Genomic DNA, 26534 nt, shown 5'->3' with positions numbered 1-26534 from the left:
GTGAACCCAGATGCGGCTGAGAGGGAGCCAGGCTGATTGGACTGGAGGCTGACCAGCTCTGTGGGGAGGAGGTAAGAGGGCAGTAACACCACAGACAGGGTGGGGAGTTGGAGCGTATTGAAGAGAGGAGAGAGAGGATAGGGGAGAAGAGAGAGCGAGAGCTAGAGGAGATGGAGACTGGAGAAGGCAGCTGATTTGAAGGAGATGAAGGAGGAGAAGGAGAGAGGGGAAAGCACAAGGAGGAGGATGGGTGAGAGGGCTTCATGGTGGGAAGGGTGGCCCCCTGGAGGGGGCATGGAAAACTTGGTGGGGGGGTGGAAAACTCAGTTCTTGCCCCGGGCTCCATTTGCTCTCTTCCTCTGGCTTCCACCCGGCCATTCTCCACCTTACACAGGTGGCTGGTACTTTAAACTTAAGCCACCAAAAAGGTGGCATAAGTCTGTTAAGCCCCATGAGGGGTTCTTGGCAGCAGGGAGGCTTTTTTATTTTGCTGGAAAGCCTCTGTGGGAGTGGCAGGGCAGTATGGCTGCCTGGCTATTTGGATAGTGTTGACTGCCTGGAGGAAAGAGCAGGTTTAATGTTTGTCCTGTGAAGTTTTGCCTATCAAAACTTACCATGCCGGTATTAGCTCCAAAAGGGTTACTAACCCTATATGTTAGTAACAACAGTGTTGTCATTGTTTTCATAACTGTCTGCATGACAACATTAGCACCTTTCTGTGACTGAAGGCTGTTTTCTTTCCCAGAGTGAGGTGTGTGCCTATATGATAAAAAGCCAGGTAGTACAGTTCTATGCCTATTAAAGCAAGGTGTGTCCTCCATTTAAAAACAAACTCTTTCACACTTGCCTCCTGATCTGAAAGTTACCCTAATTACTACATCTGACTTCAGCATCACTGGAATATTTTTCTTCCTTTCTACCTTTTCCCTCCCAGTTTACCATTCTAGCATTGCATGGATGGATAAAAACATATTTGATATTTATTTTAATGTACGCTCCATTGCTTACAAATCTTTTTTTCTTCAAGCAAAGACAGAAATAGACAAAGAGGAAAAGAAAGGAAAGGCACAAACACTCAGGGTCCCAGGTAACTTCCTTCTGTCAAGACAAGAGATTTGTTTTTTTTTAACCCTTCTGAGTCATGCAGGATTTTTCCATTACTTGAGGATTCAATTTTTAGTCATTTTGGATCCTAGGGTGAAACGTCGAGAATTTGATGGGTTTTACTATAATCTGTAACAAAAACATGCCAGAGGCTTCCAATATTAGCTCTATTAAAAGCTCAGTGGGAATATCAGTCTCTGACAAGACAATGTCCGCCACTCAAATAATAAAGCAGGCTGAGATTTGGTCCAAAGACAAATCTCAGCTGCAGGAGGCTTACTGGGTCATTCACTTTAATCTTACACCAAGAAGGAATTGTCACCCCATAAACATACAAAGGGACAGCAGGAAAGAGAAACAGGTGAGAGAAGGGCACAGGTTTGGCTATCTCATATACCTTACATATACACTCACGATTTCCATCGTGATAGCTTCTGATTGGTGTTATTATTACACAGTCACCTTCTAAATACATGAAGTGGCCTTTCATTGAATCAGACAGTGGGGTCGGTCAAAATCAGCATTGGCTGCTCTGATTGACAGCAACTATCCATGGTCTCAGGTATTTTATATCACCCATCGCCTGATCCTTTTTTTAACTGGTGATACCAGCAACTGAACCTGGGACCTTCCACACACAAAGCAGATGCTCTACCACTAAGCCTGGGTCTCAGTATTTCTGGACCTATACCATCTCAAATACTAACTCCCATCAGGGTGAGATGGAATGATAATTTTCCTGATTTATTGCCTTCTAAGTGCATATTAAACTGGCAAAGTACAAAAATATGACTGTCATGGCTTATCACCCATTGGATAAGACAAGAGCCTCACAGTGTGCAACAGATTTCCCTCTATGATACACCTCTGAAGATGCCAGCCACAGATGCAGGTGAAATGTTAGGAACAAGATACACCCAACCACGGCCACGCAGCTCGGAAAACCCACCAGAACCAGTTGAATCCGGCCGTGAAAGCCTTCGACAAAACATGGGAGGAAGTTCAGGGAAGAGACCTGAAATAGGAGAGTGATGAAGGTCTGCACAAATTGAAGCAGCTAAGCCAGTCCAAGCACAAGGATGAATGAACTGGGAGACAACCACAGGGTTCACCACCTGATGTGGTGAAGAAGAAGCCCTCTGGAGTCCTTACATGGATGTAAATGAGCTAAGTACCCTTTGGGTAAAAGAAATAGAAGAACTGCTCAACAACAGAACTGTTGCCAGACTGACCTATGGTGGACCAAGGGGCCCTGTTTTCAATAATACAGTTGCACCTTTACCACCTCAGCCAACCTTGGGATACCCAGCAGCAGTGCCAACATAGAGAAACTTGTTTCGGGCCGCCTACAAGGAATAAGAACTTTGTCTGGACTTGTCTCCCTCCAAAGCAACTTGCATAATGTCCTCTCACACCCTTCCTGACAGGATTAAGTCTACAAAAGATGTTGCACTGGAGAGGGTTCCCATCTTCAGTGAAGACAAAGAATGTATTAATGTGCTTACCTGCCCTGTATTGTACTAATGTTTCTTCCTCTGAGTAACACTTTTAACAACCACCTTACTTTACATTGTCATTATTACACAGCTGTAATCTCTTCAGTTAACTTAACTTCCCTGGGAACATCAGGCTGATATCTCAACCCACTAGACCACTGAGGTTGATGTCTCTCTCTTGTCCTTTCCCGGTAGAGCAGAAAATCCCTTTTGTCTAGGGAGATTTAGGATCAGTCTGCGTAACTCTGAGGGTCCATTTTTTCCTACAATAAGCCCATTGTCCCAATAGAAAGTGTTCAATATCTCTGGACAGGTCTCTGTCTGTGATACTGTTCCACAGTGCTGTTTCTTCCAGTGCTAAGCGTGGGTCACTCAGTTCTGTTCGTTGGCCCATTCTTCTCCTACTGGTAGATCAGGTGACTATGACTTCTGTTGCTCATCCCTATATTCTGTATTCCAGATCTATCCCCTCACAACTATCCATAACCTATTACTATGTGTGTGTTCTGCTGTTTTATTGTGTGTCTGTGTACTCCCATATTTATCTCTTAATAAAAATTGTTAAACTTTGATCCACTCTCCTGCATGTTTCTATATAAAAGCTGACTCTCGTATAAATAGGCAGTCAAGACCCTGTGTTGCCCAGCCTTTTGCAAGCCAAGAGTCTGCTCCAGCTAATTTCCCCACACTAAAAAGAAGAGACTTCCCACCACTTCAGGTAACATAATAATAAACAGTGTCTGGGAGTAACAGGGAAAGGTAGCAGTCCATGCTAAATACCAGAAGATGTTTTCCAAATGAAGGAGAAATACTGATACAGGTAAACTATTCTCTTAAATGAGAGACTTCTTTACCAAATATTTTTAACCTAAGGTTTCTTTAGAGGAAAAAGAAGATGGAATACCCCTGAAGAAGTGGAAATCTGACAAAGAAAGGGTCAATCCCCTTTTATAGCAGAAAGAGGGAGCAATTTTTTTCAAGATGTGAAAAATAGCTACCTGTTTGGGCTTAGCTCTTGCTTTTAGGGGTGTGCATTTGGCAAAACTGAACTGAAAAAAAGCAAAAATAAAATCTTATTGGTATTTTTTGGCTTTTTTCAGCTGAAAAAGATCCCTTTAAACAATAGCCACCAAATCCTTATCTCAAACAAGCCAAGAAAAATCAGCTTTGGGGTGGATCGTTTTGGGATCACCATCCACTACCCCTTTTAAAAAGAAGAAAAACTGTTTCAGCACATTTGTACAGAGTACTTTAAAATTTAAATTCCCCTCCCCTCTTCTCCATTATAATCTCTGAGGAATGTTTCTGTAGCTCAGGGTGAGCACTTTTTTTTGTTAAGATAGGCATTAAATTTTCAGCATAGTTGCTGGTGTCTTTCTTGATAAAAACACTCCAAGTATGGTAAAGATTGAGTCAGGGAGTCTTATTTTATGGGATCTCATTTTCCTCCATTTGGCATCTCTTAAAATTGGACTTCCCTGGCCCAATCTTTACCAAATCTGGGGTTTCTTATGAGGAAAGTTAGCCCCCCCCCCCCCGACTAAAAAAAAATCTCATAGACTATAATGGAGTCAATTTTTTTTTGGATTCCTGAAACTCTCCGAAAATTCATATCAGGAATTTCCTGGAATCTGTAAAATTTTCAGATTCTATATACCTAAATCTGAATCCCCCTCCCCCCCTTTGTTTTGTACACCCATCCTTGCTTTACAACAGTAGTTTGGGTCATCCTCAACAGTAAGCAAACACTATTAAGGATGGAATGTCACAGGCTGCTCAAAATGCAAGGACATCATCTTTAACAATGAGGATCGTCATTTTGGATTTTCAAAGCTTAACAAATCTTGAACTCGAAATTAATGCCTTCCTTTATATTTGACCTCTAGTCTTCCTTCTTCCCTGCACCCTCACTGATGTACAAGTGTCTAAGATATAATTGGATACTTTGTAAAAGTACTTGTTTGGAGGCCCAATTGCTCTCCTCATTTTCTTTTCTTTGTACCCTGAGTTTTAGAGTCCTCCCACCCTTTTGGACTGATTTCATCTTAATTCCATCTTGACTGACAGTTCTCAGCAAGGCGCTACCACTATCTCTTCACCCATTTAATTAATAACCGCAGTTCTTCCCATTTGCAAGACGTTCACTAAGTGCAGTCCTTTGCATATAAACCACAGATGAGAGCCAATAGAGGCTCAGTGGTTAGAGGGGCAGACTAAGAATACCTAAACTGAACCCCCCCTCCCCGGATCAGCACAGACATTATCTGGATGACTTTCAGTTAATTTTCTCTCTTAACTTAACCAGCCCGCCCTGGATCATAATGAGGGCAAAATGGAGAAGGGAGATAATAATGTTTATTGCCCTGAGTCCCACCGATGAAGATTCGGATCCAAATTCTAAGATAAGCAACCTCCCCAGCTCTGTCTCAGCTAGTTTTCACTGAATGTTATTATTTTTATTTTACAAAATGTATATGCCAACTCTCTGCCTACACAAGGGCCACTAAGGCGGCTAACAAATTAAAACATATATCATAAAATCACCATTAAAATCCACCTCCGAGCCCTCCCCCCCAACATCATTAAAACAATTACAAACACAGCTGAAATGCACAGAAAGACATAAAAGCAACGATTAAAACATTGGTTGGGAAAGAAAGATCACTGAGGGAATGGTAAATGAAACAAAAAAGTATTTACCCACTGGCAGAAGACAGCAACAGAAGGGGACAGATGAATCCCCCCTGGATATGGTTCAATATCCTTCCAGTGATTTTACTGTAACTTTAACAGCAGTACAGGGAGTAATGATGGAAGACTCCTTGCTGTTTCCCAAAGGGGGGCGGGGGTTCTAAATGCTAGTTTTGAAGGCACTTCTATTTTTTTCTTGTGTTGCAGAGAAACACAAATGAGGGACCCCTTCAAAGCTAGCCCTTTGCATGCTGCAAAACATCTGCACTATATGGTAAGCTTTTTGACATACAGAAGCCTATTTTGGGAAGGATTCCTTCCCTTTTTGTTTCCAGAAGAGTGCCTCTGCACTCCTCTCTCACACAGAAACAAACACAGATAAAAGGAATGTCTTCCAAACAAGCAGTCTGTGTACAGAAAACCAAGCAATTAGGTAATTGAAGTGGTATCTATTTTTTTTATTTCTGTGCTGCAGAGGGGCACAATAGCAGTTTTCTGTCTCATGGACACTCATACGAAAAGTGGACCCTCTTTGAAACTAGCCTTTGGGTGTATCATCCCTGCCCCCCAAATATTTGTTAAATGTTTCCAGCACACAAATAATTATGAAAGGATTACTGTTATACTAGCAGTAAAACCTGTTGTATGAACAAATACAATGGGCTCTAGAAAGTTGTTGGGGAGAATGATGGTCACTGAAGGGGGCAACTCAACCTGCCTTTCCTCCCCTTTGGCCCTGCTGGCTCCCCCCTCTCTGCAAAAGTGGGACCCAGCTTTGCAAACAAGGGAGGTTGCCTAAGGAGATTAGGGGAACTCTCACCATCTTCACAGGTGCCCTACTGCCAATCTTTGCAAAGCTGGGATCCTGGCTTTGTGAAGGGGGGGAAGCCGGCAGAGGGCCTGTGAAGATTGGGAGAGTTCTCCCCATCCCCATTGGCACCTCCTTTGCAAAGGCAGGATCCCAGATTTGCAAAGGGTGGGGGAAGAAGGAGTCAACAGGGTGCCTATGAAGAAGGGGAGAGTTCTTCCTAAAGGTGTAAGCATCCCCACCCCCAGTTTGTAAAGCTGGATCAAGGCTTTGCAAAATGGGGGAGCCAGCAGGGTGCCTGTGAACATGGGAATAGTTCTCCCTATCTCCATGCCCTTATCATTAGCAAAGCTGGAATCATGGCTTTGCAAAGAGGAGTGGGCAGCAGAGTACCTGTCAGTTTGTGGAGAATTCCCCCATCTCCATAGGCACTCCCATGCTGTCTTCCCCCCACCTCACTTTCCAAAGTCTTTAGGATTGTGCTGTCTCCCCCACCCCCCACTTACCAAAGGCTGGGGGCCTTGGAAAGTGGGGTGCGGGAAAGGACAGACTGCTTGCTGTCTTGGAGCCACTTCTCCTCCCCCCCCCACACAAACCTTGCTTCCTAAGGTCAGCAGGTCTTAGGAAAGGAGGTGGGGGCCCCTGATCCTACATGCTCGACTCAGCTTGCTGTCCAGAAAGCAGGAAAGGAACTTATCCTCTCCCATACCTTGCTTCTCAAAGGTTTCAAGAGGGGAGGTAGGGGGGCTGATCCTGCTTACTGGACTCAGAGCACTGAGTTCAGCAAGCAGGATCAGGCCCTCTCCCCCCACCTCAGTCTGGGAGAGGGCAGGTGGCAGAATTAGGAGGGTGCTGGTGGGGCTGGCGCAGTAGTGAATGGCAAAGCTGCTGCCCCACCACCCAGGTTTTTGTTTGAGGGCTGGGAGAGAGCAGGTGGGAGAATTGGGAGGGGCTGGTGCTCCCCGCCACCCATGCTGATGAGTTGGCCAATTGGCACACAGGACTCAAAGGGGTTGGCTGCCAGTGACTCCTGTATGACAGTTCACTGAGGGTTCATGGTTGGACGTTCCAAAAGACAATTATATATTAGGATATTTGTTTCCATAGTGGCATGTGAATAGAATTTTTCTGCACTCATTGAATGTTGAGGCTGATGAAGTGCACTAAATTCTACAGTGTTTGGTGTCTCCACGGACACTCCAGGTGGGTGAATGGGAGAACCCACCTTCAAATGGGAACCTCTGTTGGACTGTTCACATCCCATTTATCAGGTTTTAGTCTGAAGACCAAAAATTCAGCTGTGAATTCCATACTAACTGGATTACACCATAAGCTCTAATATGAACCTAGAATATGTGGAGAAGCAGAAAACTGACTAATTGGAGGTAACTAAAGACTTTAACACAGACGGTAATTCACAACTGGTCCCTTGGGAAGGCTCTACAACTTAAGTAAAATGGCTGTTCATAAAAGGATGAAACTTATACTAAAGGTGGGTGACATGCCTGCTGTAAATTATAATGCTTTCCACAGAGTCCTGAGCACCTATTGGAGACAGTTAGCTCTTCAGGAATATTAATGCATGGTCCTATAAAAGGGAAATAAACTACAGATTGTTGTTAATGGTTCATAAATATTAAATTTCCAGTAGCTTTTAGTGTGGTATTTGAAGAGGTAGTTAGACTTTTGAGTTCATGTTTTTAGAGTTCTAAATATGTGCTGAAAGGATTGGTTGTGGAATAGATTATTAATTTGACTCTGAGTACATTGAATGAATAAACCCCCGATCTATCCTCCAAAAGAATCCTATACATGCAAAAGTGTTGTTGATTCCCAACTGACTATTCTATAAGGATTAATAGCCTTCTGCGTCTCTATCCCACTCTGGCTTTTTATAACAGAATATCTTTCCAGTATTCAATAAGCGACTCTTTCGCTTTGAAAGGGACTCAGACTCAAACAGGAGAGAAGGGAACTGTTTGCTCAGAGTGATACTAGACCAGGATCAGAGCTGCAGATTCCAAGGGATTAAGGTAGCTGGCAGCATATTAAATTAAGAAGATAAACACAATGAAATAAAACATCCAATGAACCCTCACTGTATATTGCATTACATTTCCACAAGTCCACCTAATTCCACCCATTGAAAATGAGCCAAAATAGGGTGATTTTTCATTGCTTCTGGGAATCGCTCAGGTTTGGTGTGAAGAGCCTTGCTTGACCAGGCTACTGCCATTTTGAAACTCTGATCTGAGCAACCAGCAAAACTTTCAAAACTGCTAATCCTAACGAGTGTATCTAAAAAGGGTACGAGGAAGGTGTAATAAGAATTAAACAATAATCAGAGGATGGCTTTTCTCCTCAGCCTCTTTCTTTATACGTTGAAAAAGGTTCATGAGAAATAAACAGAAGATGGGCAAGAAACTCCAAGGCCTGAAAGCCTGGAGTTATGTTAATAGGGTTGCCAGTTCTGAACTGGGAAGTTCCTAATTGGGGGGGAGATCATGGGGAGGGTGGAATTTGGGAGAGGAAGGGAGCTCAGCAGGATGTGATGCCATAAAGTCCATCCTCTAAAAACCACCATTTCCTTCAGGGGAACTGGTCTCTATGGTTTGGAGATCAGTTGTAACCCTAGGGAGAATGCCTGGCCTGGCCTGATCTGGAGATTGGCAACCCTTTGTGCTTAGTATGGTGGCAATTAATTCTGCTTTTATACAGGATAGTCCTAGTTTATGTTGATCTGTCTTCAGCACCAAAATGATAGCAGACACTATAAAACTAGTTTCTGGCTAGTGACCAACACACATCCTACCCATCTCTACAACTTCTGCCTCCGTGCTGAAGATGGAGCAGCTAAACCTCTCTGCTTTCTCCCTTGGTCATTTGCCAATTACCATGGATGGTTAGGCTTCCCCCTCAGGCCCCTTCCTTGTCTTTCTTTCCCTGACTGTGCTGATCCTGAAGCATTTTCCTTTCCCTGATTTTTAAGCATCAAGCCCAAAGAAGAGTTCTGGAGACCTGAAAAACTCTCTTGCTGTTATGTGTAATTTGGTTGGTCTTGTATAAATTGAGTTCTCGGCTTTTCTGGCTTATTCTTTTGGATAAGCATGGCTGGCAACAACATCTTTTAGAAAAGAATTCAGTCCCCTCGCCTATCTGTGCCCCCCTCAGCCAGACTGACAGCCAAACCACCATTGCTTTTCCCTGCCAGCTAATTATCTGCCCACATAATCTGGTAGCAAAGATGTTAAGAAACAGTGACTGCTTACAAATGACATTGCTAAATAGCAGTGCAGTCCAAACAGGCCTGTGTTAACAGCATTTTGTTCTGCCTAAATAGAATTTAAACAATAGGTAACCCAAAATACTGACTGGCAGGTCTTCAGGAGAACTTCTTAACTCTGGAGAGTACTTCCTAAGTTGACAGTAAAGATTATGGTGGGAGAGAATGGAAGAGACTAGAGAGTTTCTGAGCAATGTTAGGTCCACGCTATTTAGAAGAAGAGTCTGGATTTATACCCTGCTTTTTTCAACAAGAAGAAATCTCAAAGCATCTTACGAACGCTCTCCTTCCTCTCCCCACAGCAGACACCTTGTGAAGTAGGTGGGGCTGAGAGAAGAAGAAGAAGAAGAAGAAGAAGAAGAAGAAGAAGAAGAAGAGGAGGAGGAGGAGGAGGAGGAGGAGGAGGAGGAGGAGGAGGAGGAGTTTGGATTTATATTCCCCCTTTCTCTCCTGTAGGAGATTCAAAGGGGCTTACACGCTCCTTTCCCTTCCCCCCTCACAACAAACACCCTATGAGGTAGGTGGGGCTGAGAGAGCTCTGAAAAGCAGTGATTAGCCCAAGGTCACCCAGCTGGCATGTGTGGAGTGCACAGGCTAATCTGAATTCCCCAGATAAGCTTCCACAGCTCAGGCGGCAGAGCGGGGAATTAAATCTGGTTCCTCCAGATTAGAATGCACCTGCTGTTAACCACTGCACCACTGCTGCTTCTGAGAGAGTTCTGAAAGAACTGTGACTGGCCCAAGATCACCCAACAGGCTTCATGTGTAGGAATGGAAAAACAGGCTCTGGTTCACCAGCTTACAGTCTGCCGCTTATGTGGTGGAGAGGGAAATCAAGCCCTGTTCACCAAATTAGAGTCCATCACTCCTAAGCACTACACTATGGTACCAAAGTTTATATGTTTCATAAATATATCTGTAATTGGGGGGAAAATTCACAGAAAAATAATTCTTCCCTCCAACGAGCTCTTTTACTGAAACAAATGGCAACGATTTTCTGGAAGGAAAACTTTATGCAAAAGAACGTCCTCTTTGAAAGTTCTGGGAAACAGTCTGATAGTATTTTGTGTTGTACAATTCTCCCAAATTTCTTCTACCTAAGTTGTTCCCTTCTTCAAAATAATGCCTTCTTTCCAGCTTTATATCACTTTAGAATGAGGTTGGGGGGGTGGGGGAATGAACCAAAAAGTATTTTACAATTCTGAGTCATAGAAGGACATGACAATCAGACCATTTATAGTAAGAAATGGTCTCCAAATTGCCAGTACTATAAATTAGAGGCCTGCACTTCTAAATTCTCACAGTGTTTTAAAAATGATTTATCTTGATGAGCCTCTCCTGCCTGGTACTAGTATGGATGATGTTCTAATCTAGATAATTATCCAGAAAGGTTCCCTTTGGAGAATGTGTGGGCCATGAGAAATGTGAAACCGCTATTTTTCCTTCATCTCCATTACAGTTCCTATAGACACTTTCTGTCCTTTCACAGTAATTCCCCTTACTATATAAGAAAGACATTCCATGATTTTCTCTTCCAATAACTTCTCAACCAAACATTCACTTACATTGAGTCAGAGACTGTCATTGGAACGACTGGCTGGAATCAAAAGTGGAGCTGCATTTGAAAGACACAGTTGCTGGATTTGGACATCACAAACAAACTGGAGTTTGTTGCTTGCACAGTAACCAGACAAACCATGGTTTAATCTTAGTTTAAATGCAAGTGTCACAAGGGGGCTTAAAAACCCCTAATAACTCTCTAATTATACCATGAAAGTATGGGGATGTTGCTTCATGCTGTTCATGAACAATCTCTTGTTAGTTTGTGCAGTCTGTATGCAATCCATAGGTTATAAGATTCTAAACTTTTTCTACAACCCCTTCAGTTTGTTGTTACTTACAATGCTCCATGAGAATGGAGTTAATCTGGACAATTTAAAGAGACTGGTTGACATGGTAAATTTCAATTCTAGTCATAGCTATATTATAAAGTATTGCTTAACCCAATACTTTAAACTTTTTGAAAGTAACAATGAAGCATCTTTGCACAACAGTCAACATCTAATAAAAAAAATGCTTGGGGGCTTTTCACACACAGCTCCTGAAAGGTCTACAGGCTCTTTAATTGCATGTTTATATATACAGTATTCAGAAACTATACCGTGGATCCCAGTTTTCTAATTTAAGTGATTCAAATTGCTTGTCTGTGCACATTCACTGTACATTCACCACTTAGCCACAATGTGATATAGCTTTATGGAAATAGGAGTCCAGTTAATTTGAACCTCTAATTATCAATATGTTTTGGATGTCTATCTGCAACCCACTCAGATAAATGAGGCTGCAGAGTATATGCACTATGTGCAAAGAAATGGAATACAAATAAATCCTCTAGGGCATGGCATGAAATATCAACACAGAAAAGTAACTGCAACAAGGAAGTAAACTGGATGCTTGGTAGCTTACTTATTGAATAGATTAGTTACAGTAGTGATTATTTAAATTGTAGCAATCATAAAAATATAGAGTTGGAAGGTACCTCCAGTGTCATCTAGTCCAACCCTCAGCACAATGTAGGGAATTCACAACTTTTCCCCCTCCCCACACATACCCCCAGTGACCCCTGCTCCATGCCCAGAAAATGGAGGGGAAAAACCTCTAGGATCCCTGGTCAAACTGATCGGGAGGAAAATTGCTTCCTCACCCCAAAGTGATGATGGGCATTACCCTGAGAGTGTAAGGCCCAGGAGAACTGATGCAACCCTTCCTGCAGTGCCTTCCCTCTCTTCAGCCTAAGTTGCTGTCAGATGGCCATCTAGCCCCTGCTTAAAATTCCCAGAAATGTTACAAACTGTGATTGGCAGTCCTTTGGACCCAGAAAAGGGGGGGGACCCCATGCACCATATTTTTACGGCATATTTAAATAAGGAAATTTTCTGAACTGCATGATGGGAACCTTATTGAATTATATCCTTTGTAGTGGCCTGATGTGAAATGAACTTCATGGCTACTGGATCTTTGTGAATTATAACAATCTGACTTACCAAACCTTGGGTGGCTGAAAATGTGATTACCCAACAGGGCTGTTTTAGAGAATCTTGTTCCACACAGATTCTAGATGCAATGTGCTTGCAAAAGCCGTTATACCTTGGGACACACCAAACTATCTAGGCTGGCCAACCATACAATCCAAGACAGAGTTACACCCATTGAAGACAATTGACTTCATGGACTCACTGCAACTTTGAAGGGCCAACCAAGAGTACAGTGATGTAGTAATCCCTCTGCCAAATTCCTCTGTTAGTATTACAGAGGAAATATGGTACAGCAACTTTTATACAATTCTTCCAAGTGCAATAACTTGACATTTAGTGGGTCACAAAAGAATCCTACAGTGCAATGTTAAACCCTTTTAAGTCCATTAGTGTCAGTGGGCACAGGTTTACAGCTCTGCTTAGGAATGCACTGCTAGGAACTGCATGACACACACTACACTTTTATTTCGCTATTCTAAGCAGAGTTACACCTTTCTAAAACCACTTACTTCAGCCTACTCTCCTTTGTATTGCCTGTTTCTTTGGTTCGTAAATATGATAACAAATTACAAAGGGAGACCAAAGGGTATCGTTATTAGTAAAAACAGAAGATCTATTGATTGTTTGTGATTTCACCAGTAACTCAAATTCTTCCTGCTGCCAACCCCTTAAAGCATTTTGTTCAACCAGTTAACAGTGCTATTTCAATCAGTTAACCAACCAGTTGATTGGAGATGAAAATTAAAAACAGAGGACCTCAATGCATATACAGTGACAGCAGAAGAGAGGGAAAGAGCAGCCTGATCCTGGTTACAAATACCAAGGCCACAGGGAGGGTGCTCACACTTCCCCAGCGGAACACAGGCAGCATGGCTGGTACTAGATATAAAGGCTCTTTCATTTGGACGCTGCCAGACACAACTCCCTTCTCTGCCTTTCTTCTCCACTCCCCTTCTCTTATATGCCTTTTCTTTTTAGTTTATAATCTCTGTTTTTTGATTAATGTGTGCTGCTTTGTAATATACATTTTTAAAAGCAGGATACAATACATATAGTTCCTGCCCCTTCTTTCTCAAACTTTCGTCATTCTCCCCTCAACTCACTTGCTGAGTGTTCTGTTTACTATTCTGCACCAGCCTAGTGCATTTACTGTGCTGTGCAGCGTATTTTTTGGTTTACAGAAAGGAGGGAGAGAAGGCCATGGAAGGGGATGGACTGGGAAGGGGGGGGGGGTATCTGCAGCCTTTGAAATACTCCACAGAACAGGGCAAACAATTGGCTCCTCTAAATTTAAATGGATTTTTAAATTGTGCCATCAAGTCACAGCTGACTTATGATGACTATGTCGTTTTCAAGGCAAGAGAATGGTTTGCCATTGTTTGCCTCTGGTGTAGCATCCCTGGTATTCCTTGGAGGTCAGGGATAGTCAATACCAAACAAAGAGCAAAATTGTGAGAAGGAAGGGAGGACTGGGAGGAACACTGCTGCCGTGTGTAACATCTGAGATGTGCTTCTGTTTGTTTCTTCTGTCTCTAGAAACAAAGTTTTAGTGTGCCAGAGGAGTGAACTCTGATGTGTGACTACTGGGCAGGGATCAAACAGCCATTAGTTCTTAGTCCCTTAGCTGATGTCCTGTCACCTTGACCAAGCAGGCCCACTGGGTCCAGAACTGGCCCAAGATACCGTTAGTTATCTTCTGTTTGATTTATTTAATTGTATTTCTCACACTCTTGTAAGCTGCTTTGTATCTCTCTGGAGAAAAACAAAGAATAAGTAAATAATTGTGCTTCCCTAATAGGTAGCTTTCCCTAGGAGAAAGAAAAAGAACAACCATTTATTTATAATTCACAATTCCCATGATTCTGTGAGCTTTACGCCATGGGGGTTGCAGACCCTCATTCCCTACATTCCATTTTTAATGATGAAAGCCACACAAGTCTTAAGGTTGCTCAGTCATTTTGGCTGTACTCAACAACCGTGTTCTTCAGAGTATTTTCCCTCACCTTCCATGATAACTGACAGGAGTACTCCAAAATGTGCAGATTGTGAGTTGCAGTTTGTTCGCTCTCTTCAGAATCAGATTGTACTCAGAGGCTTCCAAACATGATCGATGGGGTTGTTTGCAAATTATATACATCTCTTTTGCACACCATGTCCCTTCCTGAACAAGGGACACTAAGCACAGTACCTTGTTTGCCAACACAGTGAACATGATTTCAGCTTCCTTACACTGAACCAGATTCAGTTCCGCTCTTCATTCCTGCTGAAGAAACTGTGAATGTTTGTTCATTTGCAGTAGTACTGCAATTCACTAAGTAGTTCCTGTTTTTTAAAGGGTAAAGTTAGTGGCTGTTTTAAGAGAGGAAGATTTCCCAGTCAGACATTTACCTGAAGGATAGTGTTCATTCACTGGCCAGCCGTCCACCTGAAGCGTTGCATTGCCACCATTTCGTGTGAAGCGCACAACATGGTATTTGCCATCGTTCACAGGGGTGCTCTCTTCTTTGATGGAGATATCTACAGTTCCAATGTTAAAGACCACACCGATCTTGCCTTGTTCCTGCACAGAAATGAGCAAAATAAGAAATCTTGAAATCAGCACTGTCATGGAAATCTGAAAAAAAAAACCCTCTATGGATTACTCAAATACAAGTTCATGTATATTTGGGGAAGAGCCTCATTGATTTGTCATCACTGAAGTGAGAAATTATGACTTCCCCCAAAGCCATCCATTGAGATTCATGACTGAGCATTCAATTAGATTTAACTTGAATTCAAGCCGACCTGTCCAAACTCAGCCCTGAAGGCTGAAGCCATAGCCCATTCCTCATTAACTTTGGTAAACAACCCAGAAACTGGAAATAAAGAATGGGAATTATGGAATTATACCAATTGTGATTCGAAAATTGTAGGATAGGAATAATTCTCTCATATTTTTGCAAGGAAAATTATAGTTCTTGTGTCCCACAGACTGTGAATAATTTAGCTCAATGACAGGACATTCAAGACAACAACTTCTAGTACTGTGATTGGTATCACTGGAGGCAATGCTTATTTTGTAAACAAAAAAATATGCCAGTATTCATATATCAGATTGCACGGACTTCCACCAACCCCAAATCCCCTCCTGCAGATCCCCACAGGACTTTCCTGAGCCCAGTGGTGAAGGGACTTTCTCTTTCTCTGGCTGAGGGGGGTGGGTTGGCATATGAGGGACTGTGGGACTTGGGAGTCTTAAAAAGGTGCTGTGGGTAATTTTAAAAAATTATGGGGAGCACCCACCACACACTTCAAAAAAGTCTCTAAACTGAAAAGATAAGCCGCCACCAATATTTTATCCACACACATTGTCATGTTCCCACAGAGACTTTGCTATTTCTATTATTTCCTCAGCTCCCATAGTTAGCATGGGTTAAGTTCATTGTAAAGTCTTCTAAGGGAGGGAATTTTAGTTATCCCCTGTCCATTTAAGACATTTCCCAAGAGGCAGTCTTCCTTCTTTACCCAGCAATCTCCTATTTTAGCTCTAGCCAGTCAGTCAGAGCAAGGTGCCAAGGCATATGAGGATCAGGACTTGGAAGAGCCCTTAAAAAAGGTGCTGGTAATTAGTACCAGTGAGTACCATCACACTCAAAAAAAGTTCTAACCGGAAAAAGATAAGTCACAACAATATTTTATCTTAATAATATTGTCATGCCCCCACAGAGACTTTTGTTATTTCCCCATTAAGCTTCAGTTTCCCCATAGTTAGCATGGGTTAAGTTCATTGTAAAGTCTTCTAAGGGAGGGAATTTTAGTTATCCCCTGTCCATTTAAGACATTTCCCAAGAGGCAGTCTTCCTTCTTTACCCAGCAATCTCCTATTTTAGCTCTAGCCAGTCAGTCAGAGCAAGGTGCCAAGGGTAGCTGGAGACTGTAATATTTGTGACGTATACTGGCCAGTAGTCTATGTTGTGATATACAGAGCACTAGTTAAGGTTAACAGCAATTAGATTCAGACAAAGACTGAAAGAACTAAAAGGAAGCAAGACACAGTGGACTTTCTTGAAAGCAATCAAGAGACGACACAGTCTATAGCTTCAAATCTGCTCAAGACAAGCAAGTACTTTGATTTAGACAGACCCAAGGGAGGAGTTAGGGTCTTAATTCTCCTAAATAATAAACCTATTGTTTGAATTGTTGAACCTGGCTTGTGTATCCCCCACTCGGTCCTAGCCAAGTACAGGGCACAAAAAACAGATTCACTTGGGGGGTGCAGAACAAATATTTTGTGATGAATACATCACTTGATCTTTTTCAAGTGCCAGATATGAGGCTATGAATTTGTTTTGCATGCCAAAGGTTCACGTCCTATCCTGGGTATCTCCAGTTAGACAACGTAAAAGAAAAGGAGAAGAAGAGTTTGGATTTATACCCTGCTTTTTTCAATCCCCACAACAGACACCTTGGTATGTAGGTGAGGCTGAGAGTCTCAGAGAACTATGACTAGTTCAAGGTCACCTAGTAGGCTTCAGGGCCTCATCATCTCATAGGGTTGGATCCAAATTAAATTGGCAGTTGTCACTGATTACCCCTTCCCACTGAAATTCCCATTTGTCATTCATGAGGGTCTCCTATCTTGCAGGAGGACCATTCTGCGCAAATCTGTAAGGTGCAGTGTGAGAGGCAAGGCAGAGAAGTTCCATTCTGCCACTGGAAAATTTAGTTGGGATCGACTCCATAATCTTGTAGCATTGTTAACAGAAGTTCTCTTAATTCTGCTTTATCCAATTTCTCCCTGAAATTCAACAATCTGTTTCATTTCATCTTTATAGTAAACTAGAAGTCTGTTGTTAATCAACTTCATCCTGACCAGAGAACTTTGGAGAGAGGAGGAGCGAGAAGGGAAGTTTTGCAGAATTTTAGATGCTCCGAGGCAAGCATTTTCTTCCCAAACCCTTTTGTTCTCCTACTACTCTGTGATGTGTCACAGAAAGCATCAGCAAGGGCTGAAGTCACAAAAAGGTGTGTTGTTTATTTTCCAATGTGGAATTGTCAATTCTTGCAAAGTCCTATGTGGAAATGGCATAAATCTAATTTCAGGTGCTCTAACCCATTTCCTAAAACCTAGCATGGAAGGGATCAGTCAACGTTGCTTTTGTAGACCTAAGCAGTTATATTCTAGTTAAGAGAAATCAATAACTATAAAAAAGTGAACTTTGCAAAAAGAAATTCTCCTCCTTGTAATAATGCTACAATCTGTCTCTGTACCAGAAACTGGGGGAACGAGAGAAAACAAAACCTTGTTGCCTGCTTAGGTCTACAAAAGCAAAGGACTGGAAGGTGAAAATATGTGGCAGATGGGATTTGGATTAGCGATTCACAACTTGTGAAAGCCATAATAAAATATGGTTGTGCTGGATTAAGATCAAATGTGTCTCAGATTGTCAGAATTTGCATAATCTTTTTATAAATATGAGGTTGAGAATAGAAATAACTGAAAGGGAAGATGGAGCAAGCAAGTGAGCGTCTGTTTCATGATCTCAAACAAATTGGGCTTGATTCCCCCCACGCACAGTTCTTTTCTCCATTCAAAAGCCTCCAAGCGCCAAATAAAACAATATCAAATTGAGCAGCAATGTTGCCACAATCAGCTTGAACAACCAGAATGGCTTATGTGAGTGCCAGCAGAAAACTGAACACACAGGGAAATGTGCACAGAAAAGCTATCCCTGCCAGGGTGAGTCTAGGGCTAGGCACTCATACGTATGCCGAGTGGATGGTTTCATGCTCCCTAAAGATCTAAGATTATGAGGCAGGTTGGCTCAAAGTCACCCAATGAGCTTTGAGGAAGAGAACTGAACCCGGATCTTTCCGGACAAGAACTCTAAACAGCATATCACACTATACACCACCGTAACATACATTTAGTCTTAAAGGCACACCTTCTCTATGGTAAAAAGCTCTGGTCCTGCCCTGTCTGTATGCACATTTTATCATAACCAAAAGAACAGAAAAGTCTTATCTGCTTTCTCAATTCCTTGTCTTTTCCCTCAAAATATATATAATTGCTGTTCCTACAGACATTAGTCCTTCCTCAACCCTATAAGTCCATGGACAAAAGAATCCAAGCAATGGTTTCTTTTCTTCTAAATTTCCCTTTTACTGAAAATGCATACCACTCTATTAGCTGTCTTTTTGTGAAGTCTGGGGTCACAATGCTCAGCATAGCATTCATACATTCTAGATGATCTGCAGCAGAAGACTCTACTCAACGCTATCTTGAATAGTTTATGCGAACTTTTATCCCTTTGAAGAGCAACTGAATCCCTTGCCTCCCCTATTGATTAGGAAAAGTCAAAGATTCAGAACCTTTGCCTTGAGGGACTTCCTGGGCAGGTGACTACTTAAATAGAGTCTAAGGAAGGACATGAATACAAAGCTTAGATAAATGCTTCAGCTGGTTTCCTGAGAATGTGGAGGAGGAAAAGAAGCAAAATGGGAGGGAAATGATAAGCTCTGGTCGTCACATCTTTCATGAACTGATCAGCATCACCAGCAGCAACATTACAGTAATAATACCTGCAGTGAGCTCCCAGCAACTCTATTATTTAAAATTAGGGCAAATAAAATGTAGCTTCAGCTCCCTGCTTCTGTTTGGATTCCACAGCAGCTGTGAAGCCCCTTGCTTCCAGTCCCCAAACTAATTTCCAAGAGCAGAAGCTGAGCGAACAGCTTGATCATCACATCTCAGACACAAAGACAATCTCAGCTGCCATTCCTCAGCCAATCCCCGTCTCCCAGATAAGTCCCTTCCTGCCCTATTCATCCTTCATCAGCATAAACACATTACAAGTTGATACACTTTGACAGTGAAAAGATGCTCATATTCACAGAAGGTCAGATGATACTGAGATTTTTAAAAGATATTCTCAAACAGCTCGCTCCACAGGCAAGCGAGATCTCATTTCCATTACCCAACTGCAAGATTAATTTTTTAAAAAACAAAAGCATAAGGTTCAGTAGCCAAAATCAAATGCACATACTAGATGAAAGACTTCAGTCATTTCTGCACAAAACACCCAAAGCATCTTGAGAACGTTTTAAAAAGTGTTTTGGGGAGGAATTCTACACAGCTTTCCCCCCAAAAAAACGTCCTCAGGAGGTTTTATTTCAGCTCAACCTGGGTTTTTTTTTAAAAAACAACAACACTAAACTAACAGTCTTTCACTCCAAGTTGGCTTAAAGTCATTCCCTCCTTACTGTGCAGAACTCAGGAAATGACTTATTGCTCCCACCGGATCTGCAAGCTCTTAGTTTCACTTCCTCCCACTGGCCATTTTCTGAGGCTTGAATTGTTTGTGCAGCCCACCATTTGCTGAAGTTGCCCCGGGATGGTTCCTCTGCAGGTATCGAGCTGGGGTTCTTTTCAGAGAATTAAGTACAGTGGCGTATTTAAGGGGGACAGAAGGGGTAGATACCCAAGGCTCCACTTTGAACTGTTACATGGGGCCTTACTCCACCAGTCCCCCCCCCTGCCAGAGCCACCAGCCCAACGGGCCAACATCACCATCTCAGCCTGGCCACCCCCTGCCCACCCCAAGTTCAGTCACGGCGTGCTTCCACTTCTCTGCCACAGTTGGCAGCAGGGGATGGGTGGCCCTGCCAGGAGAGAGGAGGGGGAGAAGGGAAGGGCTGGGGTGGGCCACTGGCACTCACACTTCCAGCTTCATGGTGATCTCCGTCAGGGTTGTCTTGCCCTCTACCTGGACCCTGAACCTCCTGGCAGAACCCTGCTGCATGCTATCTCCTTCTCCTCTACCGCTGGCTGCAGTGGCAGGTCACACCTGCCAGGAGAGAGAAGAAGGGAAAGGGAAAGGCCAGGGAATGAGCCCCGGGCGCCAATGCTCCTGGCTTCACCATGCCTTCCGTCAGGGCACCAGGGCTCTCCCGCCACTGCCCTCTCTGCACAGGGCCTGAACCTTCCAGCAGAGCCCTGTGCCTTGGCTCACCAGCATTCCCATCACTCCACCAGCCCTGCTAGGTTCTGTGATGAGGGTTCTGACTTTTGCCACAGGGGGCGCCAGCTGCCATGCCATAGGGCAGTGATGGCAAACCTTTTTGAGACCGAGTGCCCAAATTGCAACCCAAACCCCACTTATTTATCGCAAAGTGCCAACCCGGCAATTTAACCTGAATGCTGAGGTTTTAGTTTAGAAAACGCTATTCCCTTCTCTCAAGTCCTTCCATCTGCTCGAACAGGGGCCAGCTCCGTTCTTAGCCTCCAGGTGCGGAAGTCCCGTGCACACCGCTCTGTGCCTCTCTAGCATCTCTGCCTCCTCTGCGACCCCCCTCACCGCAGTGTGCGCATGTCGTGCTCAGTAGCCCAGGTCGGCCTAGATGTGTGTGTGATTTTCTGCACCCCGCATGACGAACTCTGTGTGCGCGTGCCCACAGAGAGGGCTCCGAGTGCCACCTCTGGCACCCGTGCCATAGGTTCGCCATCACTGCCATAGGGGAAGGGGGTGCAATTCTACTGCTTGACCTAGGCACTAATTACTATAGACTCAGCCCTGATTAAGTACATGGATCGACTCAGTGTTTCTTGCAGATTCCTGCATTATATAGTTGATTCTCATATCATGTGTTCATGGCTTCAAAGACCCCTCCTTCATTTTTTTTAAATGGGAAAACTATATGGCCAGTGGGAGAAAGTGAAACCAAGAGCTGAAGACCGGGCAGAAGAAAAAACCCCACTCTCTGCTCAGACACTCGGCAAAAACTGAAACTGGCGAAAACCGAAGCTACACCGTTTGCGCATGCGCTATGCAAACGGGGTAGCAAATTTACGCAAAAAGTGTAAATTTACGCAAATGGCGTAGCCGAAAACTGAGGCGCCCAGTGAAAACCGAGGCAAAAAAAATGGCTGGGTGACCGGCAAAAACTGAAACGGACAAAAACCGAAGGCTACGGATAAAAAACGAAGGCTACCGAGGTTCCACTGTATCATATTTAGAGGCTTAGCCTCTATAAGGTCAAAACACGATGGGGTAAGCATATTTTCTTGCCTGAATTTTTTGAAGGGAACTCTGTCACTGATAAATATTTAGCTGTATGGGTTTCAGGGAACAAACTCACTGGCACTGTGTGAAATAGTCCAGAGAAATGTCACATTTCAGGCATCCCTCAAAATTCCTGAAATGTTTCACCTGAGGAAAAGCCTCCAAAGTTGCTGTAAATTTCTAGGCATTTTATGACAATCTTGGGATACCCCTTGTATGAATTTTACTGGTTTTATCAAAATTCTTTTCTCCTTCTCATGACAATTCATATACCGGTAGATTTAATTTTTTGAAACAACCGCCGTTTTTGCTCTGAAATTCCACTCAGGTGCAATGTTGTGGCAACTCTAAAATTAGCTTGCTACAGGACAAGCTTTTTTCTCAGTTGAGAGCTTTGCATACAGTAATAAATAATTTACAGAGCAGTCTATAATCCCACTTCAGTTTAAGTCTATTGAAATCAAGGGGCTTAGATTGGAGTAACTGCATAGAGATACACTGTCATAGCTGTTTTCTGCTCTTTACACTACAACAATAACATTGTTCTCCATGAACTGAGACTTATTTTCCCCACCCCAATCACTGAAAAGGATGAAATGTCCGTGCTGCATAATATTTTGCTGGGAAGAGCTACAGCCGAAAGCTGTCTTTTGCATTTCTAGCAGTATAAGCAAGTCTCTGACTTCAAACCGTAATCTTTACTACAGCCAAATTCCATTGCAGTCACACACTCTGAGAATAAAACATCTGCGAGCTTTGCTGGGAACCTGACTTCATGTCATATGGCAGGTAATCAGGCATTCTGCGGTAACTTCTAATGCCGAGAGCTATCATTCTTGGCTATTGGGTTGCCAATCCCCTAGCTCAGCCATGTATTCACTGCACAAATATTTTAGCTTAAGCCAACCATTTATATTATGAATGAACTAACTCACAGGGCAGTCATTCCAGTGCTTGAATAAGGACAGTGTGATACTTTGTAAACTAGGAGCCATATGGTCAGCCAAATTCCTGCTAGACAGCATTACTTTGGAATGCAAAGGGAGGAGTCGCAAACAGGGAGGAGCCCTGAGTCCAAGCAAAGGCAAGGAAACAAATGGTACAAAAGGGGGAAAAAGTATTGAATAAATTTTACAACCCCAGAGGGAAACAAATTCTTTAAAAATGTTTACAAGAATTTTGCAAGAATTTGTTTTTCCTGCCCCATTTGATTCCTTGCCTTCAATTCTGCCTTAGTGCGACCCCTTTTCTGCCTTGTCCATGGACATCAGGTGGGATAAAAATGTTTTAAATAAATGTAAATAAATGTGAGAACTCCAATGAATATAGAAATTAAAGGGAGGGGAAAACCCAACTGCAGCCCTCTGTAATATGGTAGGGGGTTTTTTTATATGCAGGAGATTTCGTGCCAATTTGAAACTCTTTCCATTTGGTGTTTGAAGTGCTACAGTACAGCAAGACTTACTTTCCTAGTTTTGTTAATCAGGCAGGGCAACCCTTAGAGATTCCTTACTCTCTTGCCTGCCAAGAGATCCTTGGGGTTGGGATGATCATGCTGATATCTGCAAAATGTGGTACCTCACTTCCAGCACAAAACCAGAAATGACGTCAGCATGTCATACTTTAGGAAAAACTACCGAGTTTTGAGCAAATCCTAGAGCACTGGCATGGCATGATGATACCACTTTCAGTTTTGCAACGGAAGTGAAGTGACATGTTGTTTTGATGTTAGCAACGCCCCCCCCCCCCAGTATTTCCCCCCACTGGCCTGAAAAGCAGCAGAGTGGAATAGAGTTCAATACCAGGAAATCTCCTCTATAGAGGGAGACTTGAACCTCTATTCTCGTACACAATATAGAATAATTTATTTTTCATTATGAAAAAAATCATATGTGGATGCTGCAGAAATTATGTGCTTATTGTTATGTGCTTGTGACAGTCCATATTCAGAGAACGATTTCTTGCTAAATGGGGGCACGTTTCTGTATTCAGGTACTACTGACCCCAACTTCATCTGAAAGTTCAATGTGACTTCTGAGAAACAAATAGGTCCTTGTGTACCCTCATAAAACCACCAGCTGATTGTCATCAATTTGAATCTTGCAGCTTAGACCCAAATTGCTTCTTTATTCTAGCTTTGTTATTTACTTGCTGGGTTTTTTTTATATTATTGAAAGGATTAAACGAACCTATTTCCCCTCTTATGCCTACAGCTTTGTGAGCCTTTTCAGACACAGAAGTTTTGCAAATCAGCCCTGAGTCTTAGCATTATTTGACTAAGGGTGCCAGCCTCCAGGCGGGACCTGGGGATCTCCCAGAATAACAGTTCATCTCCAGGCTACAGAGATCAGTTCCACTGGAGAAAACGGCTGCTTTGGAGAGTAGACTCTATGACATTTTCCCCCACTGAGTTTCCTGTCCTCCCATGGCTCCATCTCCAAATCACCAGGAATTTCCCAACCTGGATCTAGCAATTCTACTCTGCCATCTCCTGACAGTGGCCTGGGGGGACCTGGCAAGTTTACAGAGCTTCAGGACTGCAGTCCACCCCCTCAATTTTTCTCCATATATGTGTAGGCCAGTCATCCCTAAAATGGTACTGTGAGCCCCATAGTGCTTACTGATGAGTTTCCTGGCACCCAGTTAGTTTCCCCCAACAGCATTTCTTTCCCAGTCCAAAGGTCCAGTCCTTGCTTTCCTCCTCTTCACTGGAGTAGACAGTGGTTCATAGGGAGAGTGTAAAATACCATGCAATCTTTGCATCACCGGGAAGCATCCATTTAGAAACCACTAATCCTATCATGACAGAATGTTTGTTTTGGAACCTAACATTTCAGGAATGTTTCAGCATGTTGTGATAGAACTCAGACCTCGTGGCAGCCATTTTGTAATTTGTCCCACTCCCATGCTAGCTATTTTACTGCAATGCCCACTACCTGTTCTCAAAATTCCAATAATGCCCATCTCTTAGGTGCCCTAGTTTTAGGGTCACCAGTCTCCAAATGGTAGCTGGAGATCTCCCATTATTACAACTGATCTCCAGGTGACAGAGATCAGATCCCCTGGATAAAATGGTCACTTTGAAAGGTGGACTCTATGATATTATATCCCATTGAAGTCCCTCACCTCCTAAAACGCTTCCCTCTTCAGGCTCTACCCACCCACCCACCCCAAAAAATCTCCAGGTAGTTCCCAACCTAGAGCTGGCAACCCTAACTAATTTTAACTGTAGCAGGTGAGCTTCCTATTTAGAGTAGGTAAGTAACTAAGTTAGATGGGACGACAGGTGGGCAAGCAAATAAAAGGCAGGCAGACCACAAACCTGGAGGTGCAGAAGAATAGCCAGATGGCCTCAATAAACTAAGGAGTTGCCCAGACTGAGATAAGGAGTTGCCTAGACTGAGAAAGTGCAGCAGATCTGGGAAGTTAATAGAAAGCAGCACAAGATTGCCTCTTAGGGCCACAGAATTTTCAGAACACAAAATATACTAAGTGTGATCTCTGTTCAAGCTGGCATTCCTTCTACTGACCACTGGTTCTGATACCACAGGAAATAAGGAGTCACTGCTATTGGACTGGACAATGCCAAATGCAACAGTACAATTGGGAAACCTGCTTAGCTGGAGAAAAAAATCACTTGTCTCAGAATGCCTTTGGGAGGACACTAAAGTACCATCCAGCTATTCCTGGCAATTGAAGCTGACAGTCGCTGAACTAGCAATTGCCTAAGACAGAACCAAGCTTATATTTAGAGGAGGCACAGCACAAATCACATAATGCTTTAACTGTTAGGCCTCTCAGTCAAGATGGTCAGCACAATTGCAGGATGTCTCTCTGTGGATGACTAGATATCTGTGATGCATCCTAACATCTGATCAGACTGTCCAGGGGCAAAATTAAGCACAAGCCTAGAAGAAATCCTACAAGGCTGGGCGAGCCAATGTAATGTCACAGAGGATGAGTAAATATGCGTATAATTTTGTCACAGGCCAATTAGCTGCAGCATTACAGGATAAAGAGGGGCAAGGGGCAAGTGTCTTTTGTCAACATTAATCAATTGGCATTTGCTTTTTGCAAACTCTGTTATCGGGATGCAAACTATTTTCACTCCATCTTCCTAAGGCAATTTTTGAACTATGGAATTGTTGGTATAATTATATCATGCATACTCTCAGTTATTCTACGGCAAAGGAAAGATGTAATAGGCTAGTTCACCAGGACCACAGCTGGAAGATTGGATTCACTGCCAAACTTTTTAAAAGACTGATTTTGACAAGAGAGTTGGATTCTGAGAGAAAAAAGAATCAACCAAAATGGTCAGTGATTGAAGGGAAGGATTGATGAATGAAAAAGTACAGGAACATGAACCTATCAAAGCATATAATCAACCCATTTCAGCACACCAAACAAATCAATCATTGCTTCTTACCAAAAAAGAAAAGATTTCTCAGCTCCAGTTGAATAAAAGCTATAGAACCCTGACTGAACAATATATGTGGAAATTCTTGCAAGATTGGACAGTTTCATTCATACAACATTAAAAACAACAAATATGACAACACATAAAATGGAGGAGAAGAAGCAAGCTGCTTCGGCTCCCCAGTGTCTAGAAAGGCAGGGGAATACATGAAGTAAGTAGATAAATATTCCCATTGCTGAATGAACCCAAGACACATTTTATTTAAGGGGGAACAGGAAGTGAGGCAGCACTAAACATTTGTGTGAATTACAGAGACAGGAGATAATTAGATACTCAAATTCAAACCCAGGCAAGTGAAGGACCGCCTTCTTTAATATTTGATTTGTTTCCTAATGGCTCCAATGGCTTTTGAGGCCAGGTAGCTACTAACACAGAGAAACCTCATCTATTTGGATGGGAGATGGAGAAACATAGTTTGGAATTGACTGTCAAATTCATATTCAGCGCACAGAGAACTTTTAAAGTGCAATCCCCTGCAGAGTTACTTCAGCCAACAACTGTTGAAATCAATGGGCTTGGATTGCAGTAACTCTGTGCAGAACTACTGTTAAAGAATTAGTTTGGAGAAGGGCAGCTCCCAGACTAACAACCTGAAA

At 42.9% G+C, this 26534-nt stretch overlaps 1 protein-coding gene across 14 annotated transcripts in view; it reads right to left on the bottom strand.

Moving 5' to 3' along the window:
* NRXN3 (neurexin 3) overlaps positions 1-26534 on the bottom strand; it is a 1536364-nt gene that overhangs the window by 197535 nt on the left and 1312295 nt on the right. For all 14 annotated transcript variants that reach the window (XR_007243535.1, XM_048485034.1, XM_048485036.1 and 11 more), the window contains one exon: positions 14806-14977. Coding sequence is in view for 13 of the 14 variants with exons in the window: in XM_048485034.1 (XP_048340991.1) it covers positions 14806-14977 (172 nt within the window). In the remaining variant the exon portion in view is untranslated. The remainder of the gene's footprint in view (positions 1-14805; positions 14978-26534) is intronic.

The sequence above is a fragment of the Sphaerodactylus townsendi genome, linkage group LG02 (assembly GCF_021028975.2).
Source record: "Sphaerodactylus townsendi isolate TG3544 linkage group LG02, MPM_Stown_v2.3, whole genome shotgun sequence".
Classification (NCBI taxonomy): Eukaryota; Metazoa; Chordata; class Lepidosauria; order Squamata; family Sphaerodactylidae; genus Sphaerodactylus; species Sphaerodactylus townsendi.
The sequence above is the reverse complement of the archived record's forward strand: the minus strand, read 5'-3'. Positions and strand labels throughout refer to the sequence as shown.